General features: G+C 41.0%; 2 protein-coding genes across 2 annotated transcripts in view; one reads left to right on the top strand and one right to left on the bottom strand.

The window, feature by feature from the left end:
- The window catches only part of BOC (BOC cell adhesion associated, oncogene regulated), a 35,943-nt gene extending 35,171 nt beyond the window's left edge, over window positions 1–772 (top strand). The window contains exon 19 of the mRNA XM_047100440.1: window positions 23–772. Coding sequence (XP_046956396.1) covers window positions 23–210 — 188 coding nt within the window. The 3' untranslated portion in view covers window positions 211–772. The remainder of the gene's footprint in view (window positions 1–22) is intronic.
- Window positions 773–4,548: 3,776 nt separating this feature from the next.
- The window catches only part of CFAP44 (cilia and flagella associated protein 44), a 146,544-nt gene continuing 134,793 nt past the window's right edge, over window positions 4,549–16,299 (bottom strand). Inside the window, exons 29-34 of the mRNA XM_047100263.1 lie at window positions 15,769–15,899; window positions 14,366–14,482; window positions 13,130–13,331; window positions 9,242–9,402; window positions 7,902–8,036; window positions 4,549–4,740 (exon numbers count right to left, since the gene is read on the bottom strand). Coding sequence (XP_046956219.1) covers window positions 4,549–4,740; window positions 7,902–8,036; window positions 9,242–9,402; window positions 13,130–13,331; window positions 14,366–14,482; window positions 15,769–15,899 — 938 coding nt within the window. The remainder of the gene's footprint in view (window positions 4,741–7,901; window positions 8,037–9,241; window positions 9,403–13,129; window positions 13,332–14,365; window positions 14,483–15,768; window positions 15,900–16,299) is intronic.

The raw sequence follows: 16,299 nt of genomic DNA, 5'->3' as shown, positions 1-16,299 counted from the left end.
TCCCACTTTTCTCTCCCCTCAGGGCCCCCGTGCTGCTTGGGCCTTGTCCCAGTTGAAGAGGTGGACAGTCCTAACTCCTGCCAAGTGGGTGGAGGAGACTGGTGTTCCCAGCACCCCAAAGGAGCCTACACAGGGCAGGAGCTCGGGATACGGCTCTCCCCCAGCCCACCATTGCATGTATCTTTTGAAACACCACCTCCTACAATTTAGGCAGAAACCAATATCCCAGAAAGACTATATATTGTTTTTAAAAAGAGACAGAAAATTGGTATTTATTTTTCTATAATAGTCATATTTATATATTTATGCACTTGTAAATAAATGTATATGTGTTTTTATACTTCTGGAGAGATGTAGGGAATCCTACCCATTGAGGTATGAGAAGGGAATCAAAGAAGCCCCAATACAGGATTCAACCAGGAAAGAGTAACATAGACTGAGAAAGCAGCCCTTCCCTAGAGCCTCTGTCACTGCCCAGGAGTCTGCAGAAGGCCCCCAGAGAAGCTTGCGGAAGGAAGAATCTTAGCACACTGTTCGTGACAACGATGAAGGAAAAGCAAGGGCCCCGCTATCACAGGCTAGAGACACTCGTGAAGACGGCTGGAGCTGGTACTACAGGAGATGTTTTCAGAAGATGCCCACGAGAATGGACTAAGATGTGTATAGTCCTACAAGCATTAACAGACCTTCCAGAATCAATCTGTGGCAGCATATCTCTGTAAAAACAAACACTGTAACTTCTAAATAAATGTTTAGTCTTCCCTGTACCGCTCAGCTTAGTCACATATGAGTCAGCATCCTCTTTAAACATTAGGATACGCTTTTTGAATATTTGAAGAAAACCTCCACTCGTGACATTTTTAGCTGTCAAGACAGAGCCGAGATCTGGAAGAGGTAGGAGACGTTTCATTTTTTGTCTTTTAAAATACTGTGTCAGTAAGTGTTTTGTCCAAGAGGGAAATTGTGTGAAGGAGGCAAGGAGAAGCAGGTTCGCAGTCTCTTACTGACTGGACTCGAGGGGAGGCTTTGGTCTTATCGGAGGAATGAAACTTCTCTTTTCTCTATAGATAACGCGTGGAAGACTACTTTCTCCAAAATACCATTTAGTTAAGTGCTAGGCTGCACATGCATGCGTGGTGCCTGATAAGATCCGCTTTCCTTCTTTCCTACAATAGACCAACATTGCCAGAGGAGTTTATTTTTAAACAACCAGGGAGTCAAGATTTACTTCTGTACAACCCTGGGACCAACCTTGATACGTGCAACTGGCACTAGATGGGGGGCTGAAACTTTGCAGTGAAAGCGCTAGCACTCCCATTGTTCTCATGAGGGAAAAGTATTTTCTAGATTGAAGGTAAGTTACAGATGAAATGCTGCTTGAGACACTTAATCTGGTTAAGAGTCCCAGAGCCAGACTCCCCACGCTCTTAGTAGATGCCAGAGGGAGAGACAAGATTCTAGGACAAGCGCACCCTCTGCTGGCCGGAAGAAATAGTGTGCCTGCTCTTAGCTTCCATGCTTTTTCCATCCAATAGCTAAATTGGATAAAGAGCTCTCATCGAGATGAAACATGATCTTCAGAAAAGCTGTATTTAAAAAATATTTTAAGAAACAAAGTGAAGGCCTATAAGGAACATGGAAATGATAGAAGAACTAGCATGTAAGTTCAGCCACAACCTTGCACTGAGGACGGAGAAGTCACTTCCCAGAGTGGGACAGAGCCCGTGCTCTCCATCTGGACTGTAACTCACCTCCTAGCTTAGTGGCTTAATTTTTTTTTCTCTCCTTGATGATCCCAAATAGCTGTCAAAGTGAATTTTGGTGAACTTTGTGGAAGTGATACATAAAATTGCTTTCTACGCAGCCCTGGAACCATAACAATACTGAATGACTTTAGCTCCCCAAAAAAGTCCTAGGAAAGAAAAAACATTTCCAAGGCACATTAAATGAGATAAATATGTGTATTTACCTCAGCCAGCTGCAGGAAAAGAGGAAAGGCTGTGAGGCCTCTAAATTGTAGCCTAGAAAATGAAGTAGCTTATAAAATACACTGAAATTCAATATCTATTTCTTCAGGTTAATTATTATAGTGCCTTTTAGAAGTCTGATTCAGCCCACAAAGGCTGTATAATTTACTAAAGGAGGAGTAAGATCTAGAAGGCAGGCGCTGGTAGGGGTGCAGAGCCCTGCCCAGGGCCGACAGGCCTCTCCAGGCATGGCCGTCCTCTGTGACAAGACAGCCAGACTGAGCAGCAGTGGGTAACTGTGATGGAGGGGCTGCGCTCCATAGCTGCTTTTTCTCCCAGTTTTGGTTTGCGATGGTACAATGGACGAGGGTTCAAAATTGCCAAGTTACATTAGCAGCTGACCCACAGGTGACTCAGTGTGGACAGATTTTGGCCTCACAGAAATAAGACAGCCTTTTCTGAGACAGAGGCAGAGGCAGAGAACCGTTTGATCAGGGAAGCAGGAGTGAATGGAAAGTTATTCGCCCACAGCTGAAGCTGAACTTCCCAAAGACTCCGATGCTATGCGTAACTATAGATTCAAGACTGAGTCTGGAGTCAAGTAGAAATGAAACTAAAGCTAGCTATAGGTCTTGTCCAATTCAAAATAAAAACTGAGTGTTAACTATACTGCCTACTGGATAAAAGCCTGAATATTGTGGACTTAGTGATGGTTTAGTCCAGTTTGATTTGGGAAAAACGGTAACGATCCTGGTTGGTTTTACAGAGTCGAAAAAGTCATGGAATCTTTGCCATGGCTCTCCCACAGACTCTAAAGTCATTCTTGCTGCAGTTAGAATCACAGAACCTCAGGATGGGAAAGAGACTTAGGGCTTATCCAAATCCTTCATTTGTTGGATAATAAAATGAGGCCCAGGAAATTACATAACTTCCCCTGGCCCTCACTACCACCTAGGGCATGGCGTCTCCTCGGAGACCAAGCACTTGATCCAGGCAGTTGCTCATTGTGGTAGCTGGGTGAGGAGCGGAAGCCCGCAGCCAGACAGCCAAGCGAGTGAGGCTGGAAGGAGCCCTGCCTCCCCAGCTAAGCTTCAGATGGCTGCGGCCCCAACTCACAGCTTGACCGTAACCTCTTGAGGGACTCCATGCCCAAAACAGCCCGCTCAGCAGCTCCCAGATTCCTGACCCTCAGAAACTGGGTGAGATAAGCAGTTTTAAGCAATGTCTGGGGGAGAAATTTTCATGCAGCAGTAAACAGGTAAAACCCTCACGAGTAGCACTTTTTAAACACTTGAAAGGCGCACACAGTTTAGGGCATACAGCAGAGAAAATGATGGAAGGTGCTCTCCAGTAGATAAGCTACTACACCATAGACAACAAGCACAGATTATTCGCGTCTCTTAAATAGGAACATGAGAGAATCTTTGAAAGGAAAGGAGTCCTATCTAATTTGGGAGACAGATCAGGCTAGTCGCAGGTTAGGAAGATTTGATGTTGCTGATGCATCTGCATGGATGCAATACTGCCTTCCTCACTGTTCCTTCTCTGTGACCAACTTCTATTCTGGGACAGTTCAATGGGATAGCTCATTAACATGGACCCACAGAACACTGGATCTAAAGTGCTATGTTCTCCCTCTTACTAATGGGAATCCAAATATCACATCATTCTTAGATGGGTACAGCCATGAATTCCCATGACCATTTACCCCCAAACGGAAAAGGACACTCTCAAATTAGTTCAGAACATTATGCACAATCAAAAGTGATTGTTAGAGATGGTCTCTCAGCGTTATGTAATCATTCCTTACTTCTGGATCTACATCAGAAATAGGAAAAATGGCATAGGACATGAGAAGCTACAGGCATACCTAGAATACTGTTAGAGCTGCAAACATCTACAGAGAAAAGCCACCTTGTTGACCATTTTGCAAAACCCACTCTTCTCCATTCAGAGCTGAGGAGTTTGCTGACGCGAGGGGTGATTCAGGAAGCTGGGCAGTCTCCTGCTTCCTGCCAATCCAGAGGGATCTGTTCTGTCTGTCCGCATTTCCTGCATCCTGAGCTCCCAAATAACTGCTCTGTGAAGTTAACAATGTCAGAATCCTAATTTGCATTTCTTATGCTAAAATACTGTTGGCAGAATAGTTTGTGCTTTTCTTTTTTCATCCTCTCAGAGAATACTTAACATCAGAGTTTATTTTCCAAGGATTGAAAAACACAGATTTTCTCACAAATTGCTAGTTTTTCCTTGCTGATGGCTAAAAATTCAGATAACCAAATTTCCCAAAACAGGATATATTGCAGATGCTGAGATACAGCCTTCTCTGAGACTCCATATTCAATCCAGTAGTTTTCAAACAGATCTAAAATGGTTCAGGTCCATGGGAAATAAGATGTTGGCTGCGGTCATCTGTGCTAAGCTAACCAAATTGGAGAAAAATTATTAATACTATATAACTGGCTCTGGTCTTAGACTTTTAGATAAGACTTTAAAATAATACGATTGCTGCAGGCAGCAAGGAACTTCTCTGGTAAGTTGTATGTCAGAAATCTGGGATGTATTGGAGAAAAAAGCAAACTCAAAGGCCCATGGGCTTCATCTCCTTCTCTTGTGGAGGCTGAATGGGTGGGAGGATAAGACCACCTTTCTTACGCAGAAGAGCGATCTCTTCCTTTAAGGCCAAGATCCTTTCTGCCTGGACTTGGATCAGTTCCGTGACCTTCTTTCTCGCCACAATGTCTGCTTTCCGAGGGCCCTGGAAGGCATTGCCCTGTTGAAAGAAAACACCTCCCTGCTTTAAGCATCATTTGGAGTGTGAAAAATTCCCCATCCTAATGTTAGTTGTGCAGACCCTACCGTCCATTTAAACACCATTGCTCCTTAATTTAAGGGGCCTTCAAGTCCTCCACTGAAATTCCACCATTAGAAATGTGTTTCTTTGGCCTAATGAGTAACTGTTAAAATGCAAGTCCCATTAAGCTAGCTATCCATCATTCCTGAGGAGGGCTCAGCACTGCAACCATGAAAGACAAGGCACTTCCTTTTTTTATACAGCCTATATTTTGTTTTCCAAAAAGGAAATCTCTATTTCCTCATCTGACTCCTCCCCTTGCCCAGCCAACTCCTGCTCATGCTTCAGACATCACTTTTAGGGAGGCCTTTATCCTGTGGACTAGATAAAGACTTCTTGTTCTATGTTCTTTCAGAACATCCCTTATATATCATTGTGACTATGACATTGAACCTTCTGAAACTTCTATTTGAGACTCCTTTTTTAGGATTCAAAAAGTAGCGGTTTCATATGGTTCAACCTAAATGCCTGTTTGATGCCTGTCTTGCAAGATCCTGTGCCTGTAAGAGAGAAGGCCGGCGGGCCTCGATCTCACTACCCACCACCTGTCCCAGAGTTTGTTATAGAAGTATGGGCTCAATAGACTTTGAAGGCACATTAAAGGGAGGAAGATAGCAATTCTCTAGTGTCCACTCTGTGCCCAGTGCTTTCCATGTGCTATCTCATGCACCCCTCACAACTCTGAACAAGCTGTTATTCCAGTTCACAGATATGGACACTAGACCAAGAGATTCATTAAACTGGGCCTTGTCACTATATTCCTAAGGATTTGAAGCAGGGTGAGAACTGGGTTACCGGAAGCCAAAAGCCCATGCTTTGTCCATTACCTCTACGGACTCACTTCATAGCTAAGTGGGGGTTACTGTTACCCAATACCTTCTGCCTCGTCTCCCCTGCCCACCTTCACTCTATGGGCTATAAAAGCTAAATATGCCTTCCCCAGTTTCTCTTCCGTCTAGGGGTGGCCACATGGATATAAGCAGAAAACGCTTTTTTAGTGAAAGGTACCTGAAAGGCTGACATTTGCATTCGGACATGAAGCTTTGAGCTGAGGCAGCCATCATGTGACTTTGAAGGAAACTTCAAAGAATCACAAAGAATCAGAGGTATTGGCCCTGGTGTTACAGATCCACTAAGCCTAAAACCCTCAGATGTCTTCTCCAAACTTCTTGTTAAGTGAGGAAAAGAGCCCCTATTTTCAGCTACTCTCCATGAGGGCTTTGGGCCACTTGTAGCTAAACTTATGCACCAGCTCATGCTGTCATCACTCCTGGTGTTACCCCACCTAGTCACTTTGAAGTCACCTTAACATTCCCTCATTTTTCTCACCGTATCCACTCAAAGTATGGCTATTCTTACTTTGAAATGTCCTCTGACACTTTTTTGTTCTTGCCATCTATATATCCCAATTCATGCCTAGATTGTTGGAAGAATGATAGCAATGGAGTCAACTTTGGAGGTGGACAGTCCTTGGTTTAAAAACTAAGCACCATGCAAAAACAAAAAAGCAAACCAAGAAATTAAGCACCATGCATTAGCTCTGAGCTAGTTACTTAACTACTCTGAGCTTAGGAAAGTAATATTTTGAGAGTAGTAGTATGAGACAGCTTATGTAAAGAGAATGTACATTTACATGTACAATGTATTACTTTATTGCTGTATGTATACCTATGTGTAAAAATATGTATATGCTATGTAAAGAGACATATACTATTAATTTCCTTTCCCATTCAACCAATCTTCTACTCAAACTCTTCAAACTCTTTTCTGTCCAACATGTCTAGACTTATCAAAGCACATAAAGTCAACAAAATGTTTATGACTGCTTATTCTGTGAAGGTCTTGTTTAGGCATTAACCTTCTGGAACACTATCTTGTTCTTCACTCAAAAAGTCTTGCGTGGCTAAACGGCCATTGATACTCAGATTCCAGTCATCCTCTCATACTGAATCTCCAATTATTAGCCTCCCAAGTCCTCTTACTCATTCTTTCTTCTAGATTTGTGCTTGGACCAGTGATTCTTTAACTCTAGCCTGCATCAGAATCATCTGGAAGGCTTGTTAATGTAGTTGGCTGGGCGCCTCCCCCAATGCTGCTGATTCAGATCTGCAGATGGGGCCCAAGAATCTGCAATTGTAGCAAATTCCCCAGGTGATGTTGACACTGTTCTTCAGGGGAACACACTTAGAGAGCCCTTGGCTTAAACCATTTCCAGTATGCTTAAAGAAAACAAAACAAAGAAAACCAAGAGAAACAATGGGCATTTTTGCAGATACTATTATAAGAACATGACATATATATTAAAATATGTCCTATGGGTCACCTGGGTGGCTCAGTCAGTTAAGTGTCTGACTCTTGGTTTCAGCTCAGGTTATGATCTCGTGATTGGTGAGTTCCAGCCCCACATCAGGCTCCATGCTGACAGTGCAGAGCCTGCTTGGGATTCTCTCTCTTTCTCTCTCTGCCCCTCCCCACCACAAAATGAATAAAAAACTTTAAAAAATAAAAAGCATTTAAAAAATCAAAATATGTCATGTATGTGTTAGGTTGCTAGAGGGTACCTCACCTAGGTGAACCTTGAATCAGGTGAATCTGTATTAACTAAGAGTTATCTACCATATACTATGTATTATGTCAGGCTGAATAAGAATTATGTAAGAACAAGGTGAAAGCCATACAAAGTAACAAGTGTTTTAATAAAGTAATGTGAGATCCTACAATTAAAGATACCCACTTTAAATCAAATGAAATAAATATTGGAAATGGGTATTTAACACCAAATTTAGGGATTATAGTGGTGTCATTTGTACCTAAATCTCATCTCACCAGGGCCAAGGCAAACCCCATAGGTTAATACATATGTAAATTCATGGCACCCAAATGGCATACAATAAAGCCAGTCCCTCAGACTCACTTATACAGTAGGTACCAGCAACTTCATGTCCTCCGGGACCCAGGTGGGCTGGACGTGGTCTTGAGATCAAAATTTGTTTAAATGCCAGTACTTGATAGTCTTGTGAATAGTTACCTTTATAGAGTTTCCCCAACTCTGATAAAGGGTCCGAAAAGAAGTAACATACCTGCTGGTTCTGTAGTGTATTCAATCGAGAATCAAGTTTCTTCTTTTCGGTACATAAATCATTCATCTGATGAAGCTTTTTGGTGTGTTCCTTTGTCTTCATCATCAGTTCCCATCGTACTTGAGCAATCTTTTCCTGCCAGGGCAGGAAGATGCAAAATGGATTAAGTGAATAAGAGATGAATTAGAAAAATGCATGTCCAGATTTGATCAAAACCATTCAACAAACATGCATATGGAAAAATTTCATCAGAAATCAATATTAAGATGCAACCTGGGCCAACTGCCTTGTCTCTGGTTTGATTAGAGAAAAGCAGAATGTAGGTATGCTCAAGGATCAAAATAGGTAAAAATAAGATAGATACCGCTTTATTGTTGAAGAATGAAATGAGTGTGCATACTGAATGCTGCTATTCATTATTTAAAAGGAAGAACATTAATTGAAACAGCAAGCTCTCATATATTGTTCTTTTCCCAGTCTCGGCCCATGATCCTCAAGGTAGCCAGCTTGAATGGCCATAGGTCTCCTAATGGCTTTCTTTGTTCTCTTACTGCTTCAAAAAATTATTTTAGGTTGCCCCTATTATCTCCAGCATTCCCCTGAAAGGAGCCAGTCCCATTGACATGAACGCTCCAGTAATTTGCTTCTTCAAAGCATTGTGGTGAATCTTGGATAGCAAAGATGAGACAAGATAGCACTAGGAACCTCTTCTCCTACCCTGTCTACGGATGAGGTAAAACTGGAAACTGGAGAAGTCACAGTGATCTGGGGACTTGCAAAGTTTTTATAAAAGCTCCTGTGTTTGAATCTGGCTATAACTGGGGCACTGCCTCATCTCATAGCTCAGGCAACAATGTAGGCATTAACATCTTCTAAGATCCTACCAGCTAAATAGCCCATACCTGGTTATAGAATTTATTACTTAGAGATGTTTTCTAATTTCCAGATACTAAAAGCATGCAAAAGCAATAGGGAATAATATAATTGGGACCCTCAGAGCAGAGCAGTTCCATCTCTAACACTGCCAGAACATTTATTTATACATTAATGTAGACCTCAAAGTGGCATCTTTGTAATCATCCATGCCATTTTGTCATCGTATGTCCATGTACTTAAGACCCCAAAACCCAGTGCTGGTGTTTTCACTAGCACAAGATAGGCAAGTCCCTTAAACTAAATGAATGGTAAGGATGCAAGACAGGCTTAATATCATGGGGGAGCCAAGTGGGGCCCACAGAATCATCTCTGGCTGCACAGATGTTTCATGGGAACCACTGACAGCATTTCTTGCCTCAACCCAAGTTCGACCAAGTTGGGTCACCTGTCCTCCCATCCGTTACCTCCCACATCTTCATTTCCTTTGCATTTGATAGCTCCTTTCGAAGTTTTTTTATCTTTAGCTCTTCAAGCGTTGTATTCACAGAAAGTGTCTGAAGGGCTTCTAGGTCTATCACACGGCCAAACTTGCTGATCATTAGCTGACGGACCGTTTCTTCCATTTCTAAAAGAAGACATCACTGTCTTAGGTTGTTCAGTAGTTCCATGGTTATTAAATGAACAATACCAGTAACAACAACATTCTATAGAACAGATTTTGCAAGAGGATGGTAAAGGATTTTATGTTACCAGTTGATTTTTCCTGTTACTCTACCTGCTCCTTTGCTCACCTACAATGCCCATTCCTGTGTTTTCACCTACTTGAAAATCCTGTGTAAAGCAGACTCAGCTTTCCCTGCTGGCTTACATGCTATGAGGTGTCCCTCCGCAGACTGTTAATGGGCCCCAACTAGACTAGGGATGCTTCAGATTTTTTTTTTAATTACTTATCTCTATAGCATCTAGTGTTAGGAACAGAGCAGGCACTTAGAGGAAAAGTTCCATCCTACTCCAAGTAAAAATTAACGTCACTGCAGTGGTTCATGAGGCCTTACAAGGTCTGTCCTGCCCCTGTGATCTCTCCCCACCTCCTGCCCTATACTTCTCTCCTCATTAACTGCAGACACACTGGCCTCCTGTTTGCTTCTCAAACATTCCAGGCTCACTCCTTCTCAGTTCCCACTGACTGAAATGCTCTTCCCAAATAACCACATGGCTCCCTCTCCCCAGCCCATTTTCTGAAAGCAAGTTGTGAGATGGGTAAAAGGCTCATTTCCAATACACTCAGTCCTGAAGTGGTAACCAAGAGCAGGTCTTCATCCTCTAACCAGGGAAAACCACACCTTACCAGGTAAGCCGTGTTTCCAGGGAGCAGTTCCTGGCCCCTACTTACCTGGGCACTCTCCTTTCAATTCCTTCTTAATTTCTCTTCTTAGCAATGATTTCCATCTAACATGCAATATATTTTACTTTTGTTTACTACCTTTTCTCAACATGAGAACACTGGAACATCTGGAGAAAATTCTATTTGTGGGGTCTGAGCTCCCCCAGAAAATAAAATCTTGTAACAAGACTTTCTCAATCACCAGACTGTCCCGTAAGTCTGAAGGCTCGAAAGTATAATGAGATGATACAATTCTGCTACAGTGCAGAAGTTTGTATTCTGGTATCATTGTTATGACTGAATATAATGGTGTAACCACGGCTGCCATTGTGCCCTATCCAGGGAGGGGTTATTCACTTCTATGTGAGTAGGGTTCCCAGTGACTTGTGTAATGTGGTCATGATAATCAGTGATACAAAAATTAAGGTTAGAACATTTGTACATGTGTGCTAGCCTGTGGCTGCCTGCTTGGCCTCTCAGTAAGAACTTTGACTCCCTTCAGCTAATGCCCTTTCTCAGGACAGCCTCATGTACTAGGACACGGATTCTGGTCCTTGCCATTCTCTCTGTGGAACCAGCCTATGCCTTTCTCCTACTCAAGCCAGCTAGTGTTCACTAGAGACATAAAGCTTTCTGGAATATTTACCACATGCATTCCCCATGGCTTAGAGCTGTGTCATCCTTGGAATGGAGTGAATGAACTTACCTCTTCCCATCACCATGTTCTAGACTCCCCTCTTCTTGCCCATTGGGTCTGGGGAGGAAAGAAGGCAACAACAAGCCAACTGTGGTGTTTCTCATCACTGCTAAGCCTTTGTTTGCTGGCTTACAGAAAAGGAAGCCATTCCTAGTTCTACTTTCAGATTCAGATCAGTCTTTAACCAGACTCACAACTTGCTTTTCAGAAAATGGGCCGGGGGATGGGTGAGAGAAGAACTGAAAGTTGCTGAAAAACCTTATATCACACAGATTATTCCCTTTTATTTCCATTCACATTCTGAAAATTTGAATACCTCATTTCATCTTCACACATTTTCCCAAACTGAGAGTTACCCAAAGGGAAACAAGCTTCTTTCCTTGTTTTTATACTAGCTTATTCCTTGGTTTGATGAATAGCACTTTCAAATATAAACAATATTCATGAGCTACAGAAGCCAGAGGAATGTGAAGTACATGAGAAGGCCTACACCTAAGAAAACTCTGTGTCTCAAATAAGTGTTATTTAAACCTGGAGTCTTAATGTGTATTTTTTTTTAATTTTGTAATCCAGCCACCCATGAAGGCAGAACCATCAACACTCATTGGAAACTGGCCTCTACAAATCCAAGCAACTTGGATTGGTTGACCAGTTGACCACCATAGTCTTCCCATTTTTTTTTTCAAATTAAAAAATATAAACATAGTTCAAATGTGGTAAAATACACAACAGAAAAACGTATCATTTTAATCATTTTCAACTGTACAGTTGTGTGGCATTAAAGTAGTAAAGTATTGGCAATATTGTTATTTTTAAAGTTGAAAAATTCACAACTTACACTCATGTTCCATATATCAAATACTACAAAAAGTATTTTTTAAAGAATAGTACTCTTTATACTGTACATCTTATAGTAACCACCTTAACTCCAGATAGATTAAAAATGCAAATATGAAGAACACTAGTAATAGAGGAAACCATAGACAAAATATCTTTATGATCACAGAACAGGAAAGGATTTCTTAAGACCTACACATAGACACAATGCAAAAAAAAAAATTGATAACATTAACTATATTAAGATTTTAAATGTCTATATCCCAAAAAAGATACACTAAACAAAGTAAAAAAATCAACTCACAAACTAGAAGAAATTTGAAATGCACTTAATGGACAAAGACAGAATACAGAAAGAACTCCCCAAAATCAATAAGAAAACAAGAAATAGAAGTAAAAAATAGGCGAAGTATATAACAGACAATTTACAGAAAAGGAAACACAAATAAATGGCAATAAATGTATGCAGAGATGTTCAACCTCACCAGAATCCAGGAAACATGAATAAAAACCACAGTGAAACACAATTTAACATCCACAAGGCTGGCAAAAAAATATTAACACCTGACAGCATCAAATGTTCCTGAGAATATAGAGTCTAGACAATTCTCACACAGTGCTGGGGAAGAGGAAAGAGGCAGGAGTGAGATAAAATGGTACAACCACCCTAGAGGGCAACTTGGCAATATATAGGAGAGCTGAAAATGCATAATCCCCCTACAAACCAGAGACCCCGGTCCTGGGGATTCACCTTCTCACATGGGCAGGGAGAGGTGTACAAGAAGGTTTACTCTAACTCCGTAATCACAAAAAATAGATATACCCTAAATATCCATCGACAGAAGATTGAAGAAATAAATTCTTTCCAAGTCCTATAATGGAATATCGTAGCAGCAGTTAAAGTGAATAAATTATCTATAACAGTATGGATACCTCTCAAAAATTGGTTTAATAAAGTGAACTGAAAAATGATATGAACAATATAGTACAGTTATAAACATGCACAAGATTCCATATATTATGTGTGGATACATAGATATGCATGCGTACTTACCTGCCAGTTGACCCTGGGGAAGGGGATAGCAGATAATATCGGAAAGAGAAGGGGATTAAGTTGTGCCTCCATGTTTTAATTTCTTAAGCTTGGTTGTTAGCACACAGTTACCATGTTACTCTATATTTCATCATGCAAAAAACCTTTTAAACTTAAGAGAAATAGTTTCTATGATAAAAGACTCATTCTTTTAAAACAAGAGGGGGACGCTTCAGTGATAGGAGGAGAGATGGCAGCTAGGAAGACGAGAAGGTGTTTCCTTCCTCTCAGTGGTTCTGATTCTGTGGTTATTACTGTTTTCAGAGTTGGAGATGGTCACTTAATAGTTCCTTCTCTTATCAATAGATAGTGCTGGATAAACCATGGGCTTAGTTACTCACTGCTTATAGTTTTTGCCATCTCTCTCTTTTCTCGGATAAGCTGTTTACGCCTCTCCCGGCATTCTTTGTTGAGTTTTTGCTGCTTGGAATTTTCCTCATGAAGCTGTCTGATTCGCTCTTGCAGCCGTCCCAAGGAATGGTTAGAAAAGACCAAGGTTCCAGAAAGATCATTAGGTATTTCTCCAAACACTATATGCTCTATCTAGCAAACAAACAAAAACAAAACAAAAACAAAGACCGAATGAAATGTAAGATCACAGAAAGCACTTCCTTCTCTGTCCCTTGTTTTAGGTCATTGCCTTTGGACTTCTATCATTCCCACTACTGAGTAAAGGAAAGCAGGAAGTTGCCTTCAGATAGTAAGCCACATTATGTCCCTTTAGAGACAGCAAATCTTCCCACAGACTATGCCTAATGTCTACTGCATAACCAAGGAACAAGCATTTCAGGGTGGGGATATTAGACAAATTGCTTTATATGGCTAATCCAGTTTGGGTCAGGTTACACAAAATATATGTGAGGCTGATCTAAGGCTTCCCTTCTAAAATACAGCTTTCCCTCTTTACCTGACAAAAGACCTGATAGGCCTTTTCTCTGATATGTATCTTTGCATTTAAATGTAAGTTGTAATTCAAATAGAGTGTGGAAATGGGCAAAGAGGGAAAAAAGAACAAGGACGTTTTTCTTTTGTCTTGCCCTTTCTCATTAACAAGCAGCTGTTAAGATAATTCTTGCACCATTAGTTCTTGTCTACTTAAAGATGGTGTGAAAAGTGACCTGTACACAAGATCCAAGATTTCAACTTCTAAGACGTTTCTTTCTTAAGTCATAGGCTGGCTATCCGGAGCACCTGGCTGCCTCGGAAGAGCATGTGACTCTTGACCTTGGGGTCGTGAGTTCAAGCCTCACATTGGGTTTGAGGTTACTAGAAAAATAAATAAACTAAAAAGATAAATTAAAAAAAAAATGAGTCATAGGCTGCTCATTTCATCAGACTGAAACAATTGGACTTTTGAAGTGATAATGGGCCATAGGGAAATACCTGTGTTTGGCTATTACTCTTTCATAACAATCTGAGAATGGATAAGAAAAGTTAGGGTGTCATCATTCAGGCAGAATTCTCGGCAAAGGACTGCACTTCTTCCCACTAGTGATCTGTGAATCTTTCCTGGAAAAGCCTGGGTGTGGTGGCTTTTCTGCTCAGATGGGGTGGGGCATCCACTCCAGACCCATCACCTGGTGGAGCTTGAGGGGAACCACAACGAGCAGTTCATTCAGACGCTGCTGCTTCTCTCGTTGGTAAGCTTCCAGGGCCTCCTCCGCTGCATTCAGATTAGTTGCCACAATTTTTACCTGTGGAAAGCCCCATGTGTGAAATGTGGGCAAGAACCAGCAAACACATACCTCAGGTGATAAAGGAGGACATCTTGGGAGATGAGCAGGACCTGGGCTGTGATTAAATGAATGATCCCAGTTTGCAGCCCAGAAATGTATGTTATTTTCTTTCTGCTAAGTCATGATCCACACCACTTTTTCAATCATTCCTATATCCCCAAGGTTGTAAAGGTGTTGTGAATAAAAGTTCAGAAGGCCTATCCTCATCTCCCTTTATTTGCTGCATGAAAAGCAGCACTTGGCATGGAATGTCTTTGTCAAAATGGTGGGAATCTCTTTTGGCCATAATGACCTCAATATATGAAAGGAAAAAAGCCCATTTAAAGCAACAAAACTACTAACTAAAGCATTCATAAAGCATGTTCTTCATTTAAAAAACTTGAAAATCCTCCAAATCATTTCCTATTTGCAAGAGGAGAAACAATCTATTAAAAATATTTGTGAATATGATTTAAGCAATGTGTCTCTAGAAAAGAGTATCTAAGAGGGAAAATGAGCAAATAAGGCAGACATCCCTCAACATAATTATACCAGTTTAGCTGCATGGTCTCCAACATGGGATGCACGCACCCCAGAGGGTCAACAAAGTGATGTAATAGGGTACAGAAAGACCAGTTTCCATTCCCATTTATTTTTATCTTATTCTTTTTCGTTTCTGTGTTTGTGAATGTTATCTAATGTACAAAATATATTAGTACAGTAATTCATGAATATAATTTGTAAATAAATGTACATTTATTGTGGGGATACATGCTCCACAGTTTTCTTTACATATAAAAGTATGTAGTAAAAAAAAGTTTAGGAATGGCTGGGCGCTCCATTGGTTAAGCATCTGACTTGCTTTTAGCTCAGGTCATGATCTCATGGTTTGTGGGCTTAAGCCCCTAGACACCAAGGAGCCTGCTTGAGATTCTCTCTCTCCCTCTGTCTCTCTGCCCCTCTCCTACTCATAGGCACACATGTGCACATGCACTCTCTCTCTCTCTCTCTCAAAATAAATAAACAAACATTAAAAAAAAGTTTAGAGGTCAATGATTTAGATAAAGGAATCCAGTCTTCAAAAGAGCAACAGCTGCCACCACAAATACACTTGAAGAGGAAACACTTAAAATGTAATACTTAAAATGTTTCTTCTATGGAGAGAAGTCCTAACTTAGGTCATTGCTATGACATGGCAGTACTGCAGCTGGAAGGACAAAAACAGCATGTTGGGAAAGGATAAACAAGTAGGCACACAACCATACTTTTTTGGATAGTGTGTCATATTCCTTTTTGAGGTTATCGATAATTTTCTTTTCTTCAACTAAGGACTCCTCAATGTCCAGCCTTTTCTCTCGAAGTTGAAGGGCCAGTTCAAAAAGACCCACATCACAATCTGAAAAGACAGTCAAAATTAAAAAGAAGCCCCATTGCTACAGAATGTGGTAAGTTTAGAAGTGTAGACTTGGGAGCTTCAGAATTAATAATGACCAGGATGCCTGGGTGGCTCTGTCGATTAAGCATCTGACTCTTGTTTTTGGCTCAGGTCATGATCTCATGGTCCATGAGATTGGGCCCCACTTTGGGCTCCATGGTGTTAGTGTAGAGCCTGCTTGGAATTCTCTCTCTCTCTCTCTCTCTCTCTCTCTCTCTCTCTCTTTCTGTGCCCCCCCCCAAATAAATAAATAAACTTAAAAATAAAGAATTAATAATGACTACACTTAGGGTTCCATTGTTCCAGGTGGAAATTATTAATAGTATAAGTAATCATGATAGCAATTATGATACAGTATTGA

This window comes from Lynx rufus, unplaced genomic scaffold, assembly GCF_022079265.1.
Source record: "Lynx rufus isolate CCGP_SWC_20201006 ecotype Redwood Valley unplaced genomic scaffold, mLynRuf1.p SCAF_5, whole genome shotgun sequence".
In the NCBI taxonomy this organism is placed as follows: Eukaryota; Metazoa; Chordata; class Mammalia; order Carnivora; family Felidae; genus Lynx; species Lynx rufus.
Note: the sequence above shows the minus strand (reverse complement) of the source record. Positions and strands in the feature narration are given on the sequence as shown.